General features: G+C 39.8%; 1 protein-coding gene across 6 annotated transcripts in view; it reads right to left on the bottom strand.

Annotated features, from left to right (window-relative positions):
- The window catches only part of PLEKHA5 (pleckstrin homology domain containing A5), a 202,495-nt gene that overhangs the window by 53,065 nt on the left and 135,385 nt on the right, over positions 1–14,045 (bottom strand). For all 6 annotated transcript variants that reach the window (XM_037136583.2, XM_037136575.2, XM_037136576.2 and 3 more), the window contains 3 exons: positions 12,476–12,591; positions 8,411–8,875; positions 1,419–1,887 (listed from right to left, as the gene is read on the bottom strand). In XM_037136583.2, coding sequence (XP_036992478.2) covers positions 1,419–1,887; positions 8,411–8,875; positions 12,476–12,591 — 1,050 coding nt within the window. The remainder of the gene's footprint in view (positions 1–1,418; positions 1,888–8,410; positions 8,876–12,475; positions 12,592–14,045) is intronic.

Here is a 14,045-nt window from a genome sequence, read left to right as displayed (position 1 = left end):
CCCCTACTTTTACCCACTGTTGCTTTTGCACTATTAGCATATGGTAACACAGTAAAAAACCTCATAATCATAATCATAATCATAATCGCAGCAGTAGTTTTGGCCTTGCATACAGATGCCCTCAAAGGACCATGGAGACCCTCAGGGACACTGCCAGCCCCCAGAGGTCTATGGACTATACTTCAAGAACCACTCACTGATCACAACAAGAAAGACTGTTTGAAATAAAAATTGGCAGTTTTTTGGGAGGAGGAGTTAACTGGGAAGTGGACAGAGAGCACACATTCATCTCATATTTATTGTGAAAACAGATCATAAATTTTGGCTAAGAATATGAAAAATACTAATGAACATGAGAATACTTTTCAACCACACAGTATGTTATATTCAATCAGATTTCTCCTAACTGCCACTTTTTAAATCAAATATGATTTGTCTCTGGGTGTACAGAGCGACAAAATATGAAACTGCGACAATGAAGTTCTAAGTGAGCTTTTTTTTTTGGTGAGGAACGTAAAGCATCCCGCAATCAGAAAATTTCTTATTGAATTATTAATTTCTAGCTCTTACTTATGGAAAATCCAAGCAAATGCTGTATGCAAAGATGTAACTGAAAGATTCAGCCTGTCACAAGGATAAGAAAAAGTGCATTTAAAAATAGTACACAGCAAGAAATTCTTTAGAACTAAAAGGAAAATCGCAGGAAAATTCCTTTTCACTTGAGGACAGACACTGGAGAACTGGCTGCATGCAGGGTGTCTGGTCAACTGCTTCAGCATCGTGAAAAGCTGACCAGTACAAAGCACTCTGAATTCACTTTCAATACGCTACTAAGCAGTGCTTTAACTATCTTAAGGTACCAATGAAAACATGGTCTCTGTAGCTCAATGTTTTAAAAGCATACACCAGTAAGCATTTCTGATATTAAGTTGGGTATCTAAGGAGATATTTCCATTTGCCATATATTCAGCTAGTCAGAAGATGAGGCCGGCACCTTTATCTTAGCAAAGAAAAGGATGCGTCTGACACAAGTCTGCAGGTTTGCTAGAGAAGGCAGGTGTAGAATCTGCAAGTGAGGGACGAACCAATAAAAATGTATGTGGTTCTAACCTGCAAGGAAAGCTGAGATATGTTATCAGGCAGAGAAGAATGCATAATGCATCTGCTCAAAAAACAAAAAACACTGTTTCCGTGCTCTTGAGAAATGCAGCCTTGTAAGCTTACGTTTTATACATGAGATTGTAACATAGCAGAATATTCTTCCTTAATTTAAAAAAAAAAAGAAAGAAAAAGAAAAGGAGCTGCCTTGACTGCTCCTCCCTATTTTCTTATCTCCCAATTAAAAAAGTAGTGTACTAGAAAACAAAACAAGACCCAGCAGGATCAAGTAATGAACACAAGATGAGCAGGCACTTTACCTTAGGGTGGTGGGCCCTGTGCCTGCGGTCTATCGTCACATCTCCTCTCTGAATTGGCGAAGACACTTCCGATCTGTAGGTTCGTTGAGGGGAGTACCCCTGATAAGCAGCTATTGAGCCGTGGGAAGGTGACGTGGGAATAGAGTGCATTGTCTGGTCGGAAATGTTAACCATGGTCTTCGGGCTGGTCAGGGTGCCGTGACGAGGGAGGGTGCCCTGCTTGTTGTAGAACTGACGCTGCTGCCACTCGTACAGCTGCCACATCGTGTCGTCCCTCATGGATCTTCGTTTCTCTTCTGCTCCCGATCCCACCACCGCTCTGTCATGAGTGGAAGGGGTGACACTGCAGATACTCTCGGGCCTGGTCTTGCTGTTTCTTGGGAGTGTTCTATAACCTTCAGGATACCGGGCCACAACCTGGGCTCTGTGGCTGGGCATGTTTCTCGGCAATGTTTGGTAAGAGATTACGCTAAAGTGAAAAAATTGAAATGTAAAAATGAAGGAGAAAGTTGCTTTCCAGATTCTAAATTAGAGTACTTTTTTTTCCCTGCTGGTCACTAAAATATATATTAGGACTTGTTTTTTAAAAGATCAAAATATTAAATATTGTGCAAGGTCTAAGTTACTAATAAAAACATTTAAATCATTTTATGACATTTAGTTTGATGGGTTTAATATATTAAGTAAACAGCATGTATGTCACTTACATGGAAGATGATTAATGCTACATAATGTACAATTTGGTTTAAAGAAGAAAAAACATTTGTACTTCATTTAGAACTAGGGATATTCACTAATCCCAAATCTGTCTCCACACCTTATTTGTTGTCATATATACAGACTCCTAGAACCTCGGTCTTACACATCTCACTGGAACAGTTAAACGGGATTTCTGGTCATGGACGGAACACGGGCGTTCTGAGGTGTGCAGCAGAGCATGAAGGCAGGACATGAACCCCCGCAGGCCTGTGCGACTGACTACTCTGTCCTACTATTTCCTTCAGACGGTGTGACCATGGAAGGGGCACGTCATGACATTTGTGGTTTAAAAAAATAATGTCCCTCGACTGCTTTTCTTAACTTGAAAAATAAACATGACTTCAAGCTAAGGCTCAACATTTAAAGACAAAAATACTTAAACATAACATTTCAGATATAAAACTGCAAATCTGAGGAATTTTACAATGTTTCTGGTGTAGAAATTAATTTTCCATTTGATGAGTGCCATTTGCATTTTGGGGAACATTGAAAAGCAATCGAAAAATTCTTCTAATACATTAAGCATCTAAAATAAAGTTCTTACGAAATACTAAACTTTTAAATAAGGATATATAATAGTGCATTACTAAGCATCCCTAAGATTAAAGAATAAAATGAAATTTCAGTTTACAATAAAAATGGCATTTTGATAAAAACACCCTTTGGAGTATATAAAAACACCCTGTGCTGACTGCATGCCAGGTCAGAGCCACTACACAAAAAGAGTGTTAAAAAGTCAGTTAAAATTCTTACTGCACTAAATAAAGTAAGCATTCGCGTCTCCATTACCTCTAGAGGTGGGTATAAAATACAACTACAATTCAAATCCTAAACGCAAACATAATCTTCTCAGAACAAAACCAAAATCTAGGTTACAAAGAACGACTACCAAACTACAGGTATTCGCTACACCATCACCTCCACTGGTGCCCATCTGCACTGTAGTGACAGCAAACGCACTGTAACCCCATGCACCGCACATGGGAGAACGGAGGCCCCATTAACTCAGGCTTCCGGACCTCTTCTTGTACTGTTTGCTTAACACCTTTCTCCTGTATTTTTGGACAATGAGAGTATTTTGGAACTGTGCATGTCTAATTGCTAATTATTTGCTGTCACCTATTGGGTATTAAAATGCCAAAGATGTCGGTGATTACAAGGACCAGAAGGGGTCCCATGTCTAGCTTGATGTGTACGTTACTTGATTGTACTCTGAATAATGTGGAAATCTGGAATGCCAGAGCTCTCTTTGGACCCAAAGACTTGTTGCCAGTAACAATACATAAATACTCACATAAAACAAAGATTTCATTGTGACCAGGTGTAATGAGTTGGGAGCGACTGGGCGATGAGGCGTGCTCACAGAACCCCCACACAACTTGTGTCTACTAGCACAGTACGGTTATGCTACCTTTCTACAAGGAGAGAGAGTCTTGTGTTAAATATACTTTGTTTGTGGCTTAAAGCACTCACGAAAGAGATAAGGCTGTGAAAAATAAAACACTACAGTAGAAAAAGAACAAAGTAGGAAGAAGCAGCTGATCAAAAATCAGAAAGGCCAAGTTTTGTCTCTTGCTTTTCTACCAAGTGCAGAGACTTTACTGATGAATTACTTACACCTTCTGAGACTCTGAAAATTACCTATATATAGTTATATAAACATACCTCTGAGTGCGAGTGTGTGTGTATGTGTGTGAGAGAGAGGGACAGGAGGGAGGGAGTGTTCGTGGGAGACAGGCAGAGAGGGCGGGGTGGGGAACAGACCAAGATTACACTGATTTTAACACTCGGGGTTGGGGGGGGTTGGTGCGTCGGATGGAACTAGAGTACAGGCCTCTCATTTCCTTACACAGCACTCTTTTCATTATGCCAATGACTCTCGACTTTTGGATTTAATGAAAAAGTAAAACAATCCTTCTATTTTTAAATTTTGTCAGAAGTATAGTAATTATTAAACACACGCACAAAAAAAACCTTCCCTGTCACAATGATTCAATTAAAAATAAAGATACCCCAAAACCAGAGGGGAAATACTCTAGAATCTTTCATATGCTAACAAAATCTGGCCAACTGAATATTTTGGGGGATTTGGTTTTCTCATCTAGAAGATGATTTCATTACCAAGTTATGTTATATGGCTCTAAAATACCAACTCTTATTCTGTATTCAAACCATTTCCAATTCTTTCAACCTTCTTCCCTGAATTAAATTTCCCCGTCATACTGATAGCTCCTCAGCTTTTCTATGTTTCTACTGAAGACAGGGTTGATCAAAACTGAACAAACCCCCCTAAGACCAGAAACACTGGTGGTGAGGCCCACCATCTGATGATGAGGGGATGGGGGGCTGAGGTCCCGGGGACTCTGGGATAACCAGCATGAGAAGTTCAGTGCTCTGCCGCCTCCCTTCCACGTGGCTGTCCCATTGTTCCTCTGCACGGTCCCCTCCCTGTTCCCCCATCTTCTCTGTTAACACAGATGTGGACATCGGAGAGGGGACTGACTGATTGTTGGGGGAGTGGGCTGGGTGGCAAGGCATGAAAGGGGAAAAAATAAGTTAGGACAACTGTAACAGAAAAAATAGTTCAAAAAAGTAAAACACAAAACAAAACAAAAAACAAAAACAGAAAAAGCCAGAGACTGAAAAAAAAAAAGCCTCACTGGGCAACCCATGGCTACCTGCTTCGGAAGCTTGTCGGCCAGGGAAAGTTGATTCCAGCCAAGAAATTCTGCCCTAATACTAAGGTAATTTATCCCCATGCCTTGGTTTACTTGTTCATAAATTCCAGAAATAACTACAGTGACCTTGATTCACAAACGGCTCTGGATTGGGCACTAAAATATATCATAGGTGCATATACAGAATATATTAATGATATAAACTTCATATCAAGTTTAGAAACATGTGAAAAAATCTTTTATAGTCATGTAAGGAAGGGGCATACCATAGTCAACCTAAACCACACTGACAACTGCATATAAACTAACATTAAATTCCAGTTCAGAAACTATAATTGCACCGAACACCTCGGTGGGGGCTCTGAAGCATTCATAATGCGTGAGCCGCACCCTGCTGCACAGATGCATACTGAACCTGAACCGTAACCCTGTCTGTGGCCATTAACACAGGCTGACGTCGACTAAGCTCAACTAATTAATGGCTACGAAGTTTAAAAGGCTCTTCTGCCATTTTGGGGACCATTTTCCCGGAATTTTTAAAAATTAGGTTATTTATCCAGGTAGTTTATTTTTATCCCATATACTACTATCTAGCATTTTGAGACCTGTTTTTCCAAGACTGCAGTTTCTCCGTCAGTGGTCTTCCCCAAAGAAATTCAAATTCAGCAACAATGTGATTTACTTTTAAGTGGAAGTGTACGAAATGCACATTGTAAGCTCCTTCATCAGGTTTAGCGCTCCATTCACCAGCAGCTGCCTGTCAAGCACCATGAAAACCCAGCCCGTGATCCTGCCATGCAGAACAATGGTGTAAGGCACCGTGCTTTGCAACAGTGCCTGCCACTCACAAGCTGCCACTCACCAGGAGACGTTAATGCTCTGTTCACAGACGCAGGGATCTACTATTTGACTACGCATTAAAAGCAAGAACTTGACCAGAACTTTAACAACAAAAGCCAAGCCTTTCAAAAAGTTTTACGAAATAAATTAGGCTTCTTTTCACCAATAAAAATGATTTTGTTATAAAGCATCGCAACTATTTTTTTTCAGTATGAGGTTTACATACTAATGTAGATGATATATCCCAGTGAGCCAAACCGGACGCTGGCCAGTGAACCCAAAGTTGGAAGAGCAGCGCAGAGAAAACCTGAGCTCAGAATAACCTGAGGGGAGGCTTCAATGCTGCAGGTCCACCTTCAAAGAAAAGAGTCACAAAAAGCCTTTCTGTATGTTAGTTATAGCCATCAAGGGACGTAAAAGGGCTTGGAAACTAATCTTTATGCTCAACAATTTTAAAATGAACTTCCAGAAGTGAGACTGAATGCTAGGCACAGACTCTGCAAGCCTTCTTGCTGGGATTTTTATTATTGTTTCCCTGAAAATGATTATAACCTTAATAAGTATTTCCAAACATCCTTTTTTTTTTTCTTCTTCTTCTTCTTCTTCTTCCCAGAGCTACCTCTGGCTTCTCTTCTATCTAATCAAATTTTATTTCTAAAATAGGAAATATTTCTCACACTTCTCCCTTGGGAAAATTAGACAAGTGAACACTGCAGGAGGGAAAGAAGGGCAGGGAAGTGAACAAAACATCACAGGAGGAGGCTTTTGCAGCCATGGTTGCGATCAAAGCCAAGTGCACACGGCCCCGTAGCTGCACTGCTGAGAGAGACTGAGGACAACAACCGCACACCTCAGCCACGGCAGCCCAGCAAACTGCTTGAAACTTGCTTGTACCTCGGGAGTTTTCACTATGAAAACCACTTCATCTTCATTTAATCAAAACTTTAGTGCCATTGTTTTCTGGCTTTCTATTACTGAGGGGTAAGAGTTACAACAACTCTTCCGTTAATTTTTATGTATGTGCACTAGTACACTGGAGCATTTCTAAAACTTTGCATCATCAAATTCCTGACTAATGACACACTTTATCAACCCACAGGCACTTACTTTTCCTCCAAGTCCTCTGGCCTTCCTTTTCTTCTCCTTTGTGGACCACGTCCTACTCCCCGAAATAGAAGTATTCTTTAGGTTTTCCCTTAGAATTTTTATTTTATCCAGCCTCCTGTTGGATGAATTTATCTATTCTCATCCTTATCTTTCGTACTTGTGATATAACAAGGATGCTGCAACCTTGTTCAAGTCCAGATCTCTTTTTGGAGATACAGACACCTGGCACCTCGAGTTTAACCTGTCCAAATCATTCATGACCTTCTCTCTTCCCAAACCTTTTCTATGCAGTAAAAGGCACCAGACAACCCTTCATGATCAGGCCAAACCAAGACCAGGGCATCTTTCTCCATTTCGCCCGATTGCTCCAACAAGGCCTGAGTGAGAATAGTTTGCAATCAAGCCATTTGAGCACTCAGCTAGACTTGTCAGTTAAACCTTGAACAAATCTCCTTCCTCTCATTTCACTTACTCCAATAGCTTTTCAACTTCCTCCACTTTGTCCTCCAGATTCTGCAGCCAGACTCATCTTTCTGAAACACAAACCCGAATGCATCTACCTCGGCGCACCTCTCCAGCGTGTCCCTCACTTGACACACAGCAGTTGCACCTGAGCCACACTGGCGATCCTTTCCCTGCTCTCTGACTTGGGTCCTGCACATCTAAACTAACGTAAGCATAGAATCCTTTATGTCAGCTGTTTTCTCTTCCTCCAGAAAGGTTTTCTCGAGTGCTTAAGTTGTGTTTGTGGTCCCTGAAACGTGGTCTTACAGCATTCTGTTCTTCCTCCATGGTCACGGTATACCGAACTTGGGCACTTCACTCTCTCCACTCCTACGTAAGAGCCTCTGTGAGAAATGTGGACTACACCTTTGCACCATTTTACTTTCTGGCCCCACGGTTAGCACACAGTACTTAACGTGAAGTATGAGGGAACAAGCGTGTGCAGGAATGAACACATCCAATACTTATCCTGCACAGTGTGAGCTGAGAAAGGAAGGAGATGGAGAACTGGGGAGCGTAAGCCGTTACTGTGCCCGTCGCTTGTTTCGGGAGATCTCTGCATCGTGTCGGGTTGCACAAGTCACTGCCCAAAGACAGCCAGCCTCCCCCCTTCCCAAACAAACAAAAATCTCTACCCACAACTGAAACCTTCTCTTGGGCTGGGCCAAGGGAGAACAACTGCTCGTCACAATTAATACAGTTGAGCGACAACAGTGGGAAACAGAGAAAAGAACACTTGTATTTGACTACTATAAAAAAAGATACAGTAACAAACTATAATATCTAAGTCACAATGTAAATGAATACTTAAAAAAAAAAAGATTTTATTTATGAGAAGGGAAGGGAGGAAGAAAGACAGGGAGAGAAACATTGATCAGTTGCCTTCTGCATGCTCCCAACCTGGGACCTGGCCAGCAACCCAGGCATGTGCCCAGACTGGGAACCGAACCAGGGACGTCATGGTTCACAGGCTGGCACTCAATCTACTGAGCCACACCAGCCAGGGCTGAATGAATCCTTTTAACTGGTATCTTAGAGACCAGTCTCCACCAACACAGCATGAAAGAAACCTGGGTTCAGAACATGTAGAGACGAGACGCTTACCCTCTGACTTCTTCTTCGTGACCCCTCCCCTTCTGGGTTTTAATCCAGTGTTCCAGCTGTTGCATCGAATTGGTCCTCTGTATGACCCGGTCAGCCTCTGCGTGCGAGGGCCCTGCGTTTGGCTGATTTCCACCTTTAAGATCTGCCAGGCTCACATTGATGGTTTTGTTCTCTGAACTATTCACATTGACTGGCCTGTAGTGTCCAGTCTGAGCTGGGCATGTTGACCCATCATATTCAGAGGGCAGAGAATTCAACTTTACACTATTAATTTTTGTTAAAGGTCTATCTTGACCATCCTTCTGAAATCCGTATTTTTCAGCTTCTAATGCCTTTTTTTCTTCATTTCTGCTTATTTCCTTGTTTTTCTGGTTATTTTGGGCCTCTGGTTTAATGAGCACTCTGTGGTTGGGATAGTTATTGATTTCTTTAGCTGGTGCATTTTCAGATGTAATCTTGTCCACTCTGAAACCAGAGAAGAAAATCATAGCAAATCAGATGAAATAACTGACATATTATTTCTGGGATTCAATCTAGGAAAAAATGTACAATTACCTTTTACTTTAGAAAAAAACCTCAAAGGGTCACAGAGGACAAGCCTGAACACACCCCTAGGGTTGTGGTATGATACAAAGTATATAGTATATAAAACACCAGAGAGTAAAAAGTGAAGTGGTAAGTGTCCTCACCATTAAAAATCTGGAAATATAGCAAATAAAATTGCCCTTTTGCAGTGAAACCACAAATTCCACACTTAAAGGACCACAGCATCTAGTCACTTGAAATAAACAAAATGGCTTTCAGCCAGGAAGGTCAACTCATCATGAGACAATCATGAGTCTGGTTTGTGGAAATGACTCCACCAGGAAATTATAGCCTGGTGCTACCAAAGATCTGAGCCACATGACTAACCAACTGTTTGTATGTAAGAGGACCTGAGTTTTGGTTAATAGCTCTCGGAGCTGAAAGCACATATTCAGCTCCCAACTCTACCCCTTATTAGCCATGTCTGTCTGTCTGTCTTTGGGCAAGACGTGGAGAGTGACTGTGCCTCAATCTCCTTTTTGGTAAGCGGGGTAACTGTGGCACCAAGGTTATAGGCTGTTATGAAGAACAGGCGGTTGCCACAGACTTTATTACCATTATCACTCCATCTCATCAAGCAAATCTGATTAGAATCTGGCATCCCAAGTCCACCTCTCACCAGAAGAATGTGCTGCTTACAATGTGTGTCTGGACCACTGGACAGTTTACTGCTCACCATTCCAGCTGCTGTATCTAGGTCTTTTTGATGAGAATCAGCTGCCCTGAGATCAATCACTTCTAGGCTCTGAAAAGACCAAGCTGAGTGTCTGAACCTGCATGAAACTGCCAAGATCAAGCCACAATGGGAAGCCTCTAAGGAAATGGCCACCTTACAATACATAAAAACATTCATATGGAGTCCTAAGTGTGTCACTACTGCCAGCTTAGGAGATGTGTGGAAAATAATCCATAATATACAGCTACAGAAGGGCAGTCTGTATATGATCAGTGAGCCAAAGATGAAATGGGACTATTTGTCTCACAGCAAAGTTAGGGACTAGCCAGATATTTAGGTTAGATCAAACTTATAGCACCTAGATTGAAAGCAGTATCAGATAATTGAGAAAGTTTACTAAGATATGCTATGGAACTCCTTTCCCTCAAAAGACAAGAGAGAAGACTTACACACAAAGCACATTCATCCTTGCTAAATTTGGAGGCAGGGAGGGGCTTTTTAACAATGAATATCAGATGTCTGAAAAGATTTTTTAAAACTTAGTTGCTTCTAGTCTCCTTAAAGCTGCATTTAAAACCAGACCTGGATTCCCTTTTTCTCTTTATCACTTAATAAATGTAATAAAAAAAGTCACATGCCGCCTTTTCTCTCATTGGAATAAAACTGATCCAAATATGTATATGAGGATAACATAAACAGTGTAAAACCTGTGATCTACTTTTAAAAAGCGACATTTAAGTTATCACAGCAGATACATGGAAATATAGAAAATGAAAATAATAAGCCCAAAGATGGAAATTGGGAGAACGTGCATCACGCCTGCACTGTTTCATACACGCCAGCAACGCCCCGCAGAGTGGGGGACAGTGCTGTTGTCGTTCACAGGTCAAACACTCTGTGAATTCAGAAGAAATGAGCTTTCTAGTTAAAAACCCTATGTTTTTATCTCCTAGGTAACATGCCATAATAAATATTTTTATGTACTCTGGCCATATAGGAAAGCCCATTACCCTAGCACTAAGCAGGAAAAAAAAAAAGCTCTCAAAACTAGTGAAATAAATTATGACAACAATTAGGTACCTTCAATGTTAATAATCAATACTAACTGGTAAAATAAGAGTGTAATGGCTAGAAGTAGAATAAAAAGTAATTTCTACGTGATAATGGTGATTGACACCAGGCTAGGCACACAGGTTGGTGTTCAGTGATTTCCTGGCCAACCAAGCAAATCGCTTCAACACAACTGGCTAAAAATTGTTATGGACATGCAACCAACCAGTAGGTTGTCAGAAATCACAGGAAAATATTGACTGTAATCTTCACCAACCTAAATTATGAGTGACTTTTAGTTATTAGAATGCAAAGTACCAGAAAAGAATAGTTAGTTAAAGTTCTGAGATAAGCACAACATATAATGCCGAAATTACCTGGAAAGTAAGCATTTTAATTATACTGATTTCTACATTCTACATAATTCCCTGACGGTTTTACTCTGAAGTGAAAGTAACAGTAAGATCTTCAATGAATTCTTTTCACCTGCATTATTTTCATTAGCATTCAATGCTGAGCACCTCATGGTTATGTCCCTCAGGTCATTTTAACAAACTGAATTCCCTAGAATATGCATATGACTGATGTGGGTTTTCTTAAAAACATGTGCCCTGCAGTTCAAGCCTGGCCCTCTTTTCTTTTTTCTCCATACTTTCCCACTGCTCAATCACTAGTGACTGGTAAAGCTGCTTTGGACTTGTTATTTTGAAGAACAAACAAATGTAGCATCAACTTAAGTCTTTTAACCAGTAAATCATAAGACTATATATATATATGCACACACACAAAAAGACTTAAAGATTTACACTAACAATTCCCTTTATTCTGAGAAGAAAAACAAAACCCAAAATTATAGGTTAGCATTCTCTTTAGAATATGTACTCAATCATCGCTGACTAGAAAAACAAAACAAAACAAAAAACTTTATCACACACTTTCTTCAAATTATTGGAATATTTAAAGCACTTTATTCAGCTGCTATTTACATGTTTTAGAAGCAGATTTCTTCTCACTAGTTCTTAACATAATACAGTTTAATATTAAAATAGTCCAAGTTCAAGCAGTGGGGAAAAAAATCATACAAATCTATACTTTAACAGTACATGTTTATATTATCAAAGAACCTAAGTAATGAAGTTTCAAAAGAAAGAAGAATTCACCCAGAAGGAGATATATTTAGATATAACCCAAATGCTTCCGAACCTGTTTTCTGGAGACATTTATTATAAAACAACCAGAATTAACCAGGAAATGCTGGGGTGGGGGTAGGGACACAAAACTCATCACAAAATTTTATTTCAATTTATTAAACTTCAAAAATATACAATATATTTTGAAAAACCACAGTGAAATTAACTGCATGAATATAAACTTTTCCCTAAGAGTTAAGACCTTAAAGAACACTATCTTGTGAAGTTTAACAATTAAAAAAAAAATGTACTTACCGGAAATTAAAGGTAATTCTGCAAGAAGAAAGAACATTCAGTTTGAAGGTTAGAATTCTGGATTCACCTCAGTACACCGATAGGTGAAAATGAGCAGAGAGGGAAGGTGGAATAAAAATGCAGGTGGTACCTCGATCTAACTAAAGGGGCATCAGTTTCATACAGGACAGAATTAATCCTCGTTTTCTGAGAAAGAAAGGACCTCACGCCCTGACTGCTAAAATGGTATGCACTGTGACGATGACATACTTACAAGGCATGGAATAAATGTAAGTGGAAACCACCGTTCTTTCCCCTGCAGGCCGTTACCTTTTCACAGGTTCTGTCTGCACCAGGGCAGCATCTAGCATGGCTTTCATCCACAGCTCCATCTCCTTTATCGTGTCGGTGCAGAAGTAATAGGTCCGCATGTTCGGGTGGGCTGCCTGATTGAAAATGACACGATCACTTTAAACAGGAACACGGGATCTGTAAGGGAAAAAGAAAGTTGCATGCTCTGTGCACAGATCATTACCATCAAATTTCAAAAGAGCAGACCTGTCTTATCTACAGATAGAGAATTAAATGACTTGGGTAAAATATAATTCAATCTTGAAAAATATATAAATACTAATTTTCCCTCCTACCTTCATAATGTTTCTTTTATAATGAAAAAAAGTGAATGGGAAGGAAAGAAGGTAAGTAAAGAAGTACTTAGTCATGCCTGTTCCAGGCTCAAACCCCTAGCAATTTCCATTTCTGTGATTCATACCACTTTATTAAAAAACGTCCCAGAGCAACCAGCAACTGAAGTAATCAAAATGTACACAGCATACTATTTCCCCCTTACTAGTCATTTCTATAGTCCTCAAAATGTGCTGTTTTAATTGTCATCCTTAGAAACACCTGTGTACAAACATAAGCAAGAGGTAAAGGGAAGCGTACTAAGTATGCAGTTAGTCTGCTATATTTGGAAGAGAGGAATTAATCTGGCGCCACAGACTTTACTCCAATATCTTCACTGTCTGCTTATCAACAATGTCAAATTAACTTCTTCAAAATCTTTTTCAGAAAGAATCGGAATATAAATAAACTCAATAAACACGGCGCAAAATAACTCTATCTAACCAACAAATCTCACTTAGCCATTGTAAAAGATAACACTATCTATAGAAAGAGCTCAAATGCTACATGTTAAAATAATTATAGTCACTACAAACTGTCACTGGACTGTCTGAGTGGGTTTTGGGAGAAATGAATAAAGATCACAGCCCACATTTGTGACCAATAGAAGGAGCACTGGCTGGTGCTGAGAAGATGCAGTGGTAGCCATGACTCAGGCATCGTGCTAGGGGGAGATGTGCTAGATGATGGCCAAGTCCCCCATCCAGCATCACATTCCACAATTGTGTTCAAGAACCACCTATGAAGTTCCTACTTACCATGGTGATAAGCAGTAGCATCAACGTCAACCGACTTAGTAGTAAAAGTAGCTCACAAATTCAGAGGAAACAACATTGCAGAAGAGAGAATTTGAAACAGAAATTACTATCCTTGTTACAGATAAAATTTAAATTAAATCACATCATTACAGAGAAAATATACTTAACAGTCACTTTTATTGCTATTTTAACAATCCAGGATTTTTTCAAGAGTCTAAGAACCAAACAAAATGTCCCGCACATGGCACAAGTTCACACATTGGCTAAATTAATAAGCTAACAAAGTTTAAATCCATGGCCAAATAACAGTGTTAGAATCACGCAGGTATGTATGTGTATGTATTTTTTAAAGTTATTTTAAATTATCAGCCTTAAGCTTTGTTATTAAAATAACTGTTTTCCAGTAACACTGCTAATGAAATTTATTGCAATATGAAGCTATTCCCCTCTTATCCACA

The sequence above is a fragment of the Artibeus jamaicensis genome, unplaced genomic scaffold (assembly GCF_021234435.1).
Source record: "Artibeus jamaicensis isolate MK-2021 breed Jamaican fruit bat unplaced genomic scaffold, CSHL_Jam_final contig_233, whole genome shotgun sequence".
NCBI lineage: Eukaryota > Metazoa > Chordata > Mammalia > Chiroptera > Phyllostomidae > Artibeus > Artibeus jamaicensis.
The sequence above is the reverse complement of the archived record's forward strand: the minus strand, read 5'-3'. Positions and strand labels throughout refer to the sequence as shown.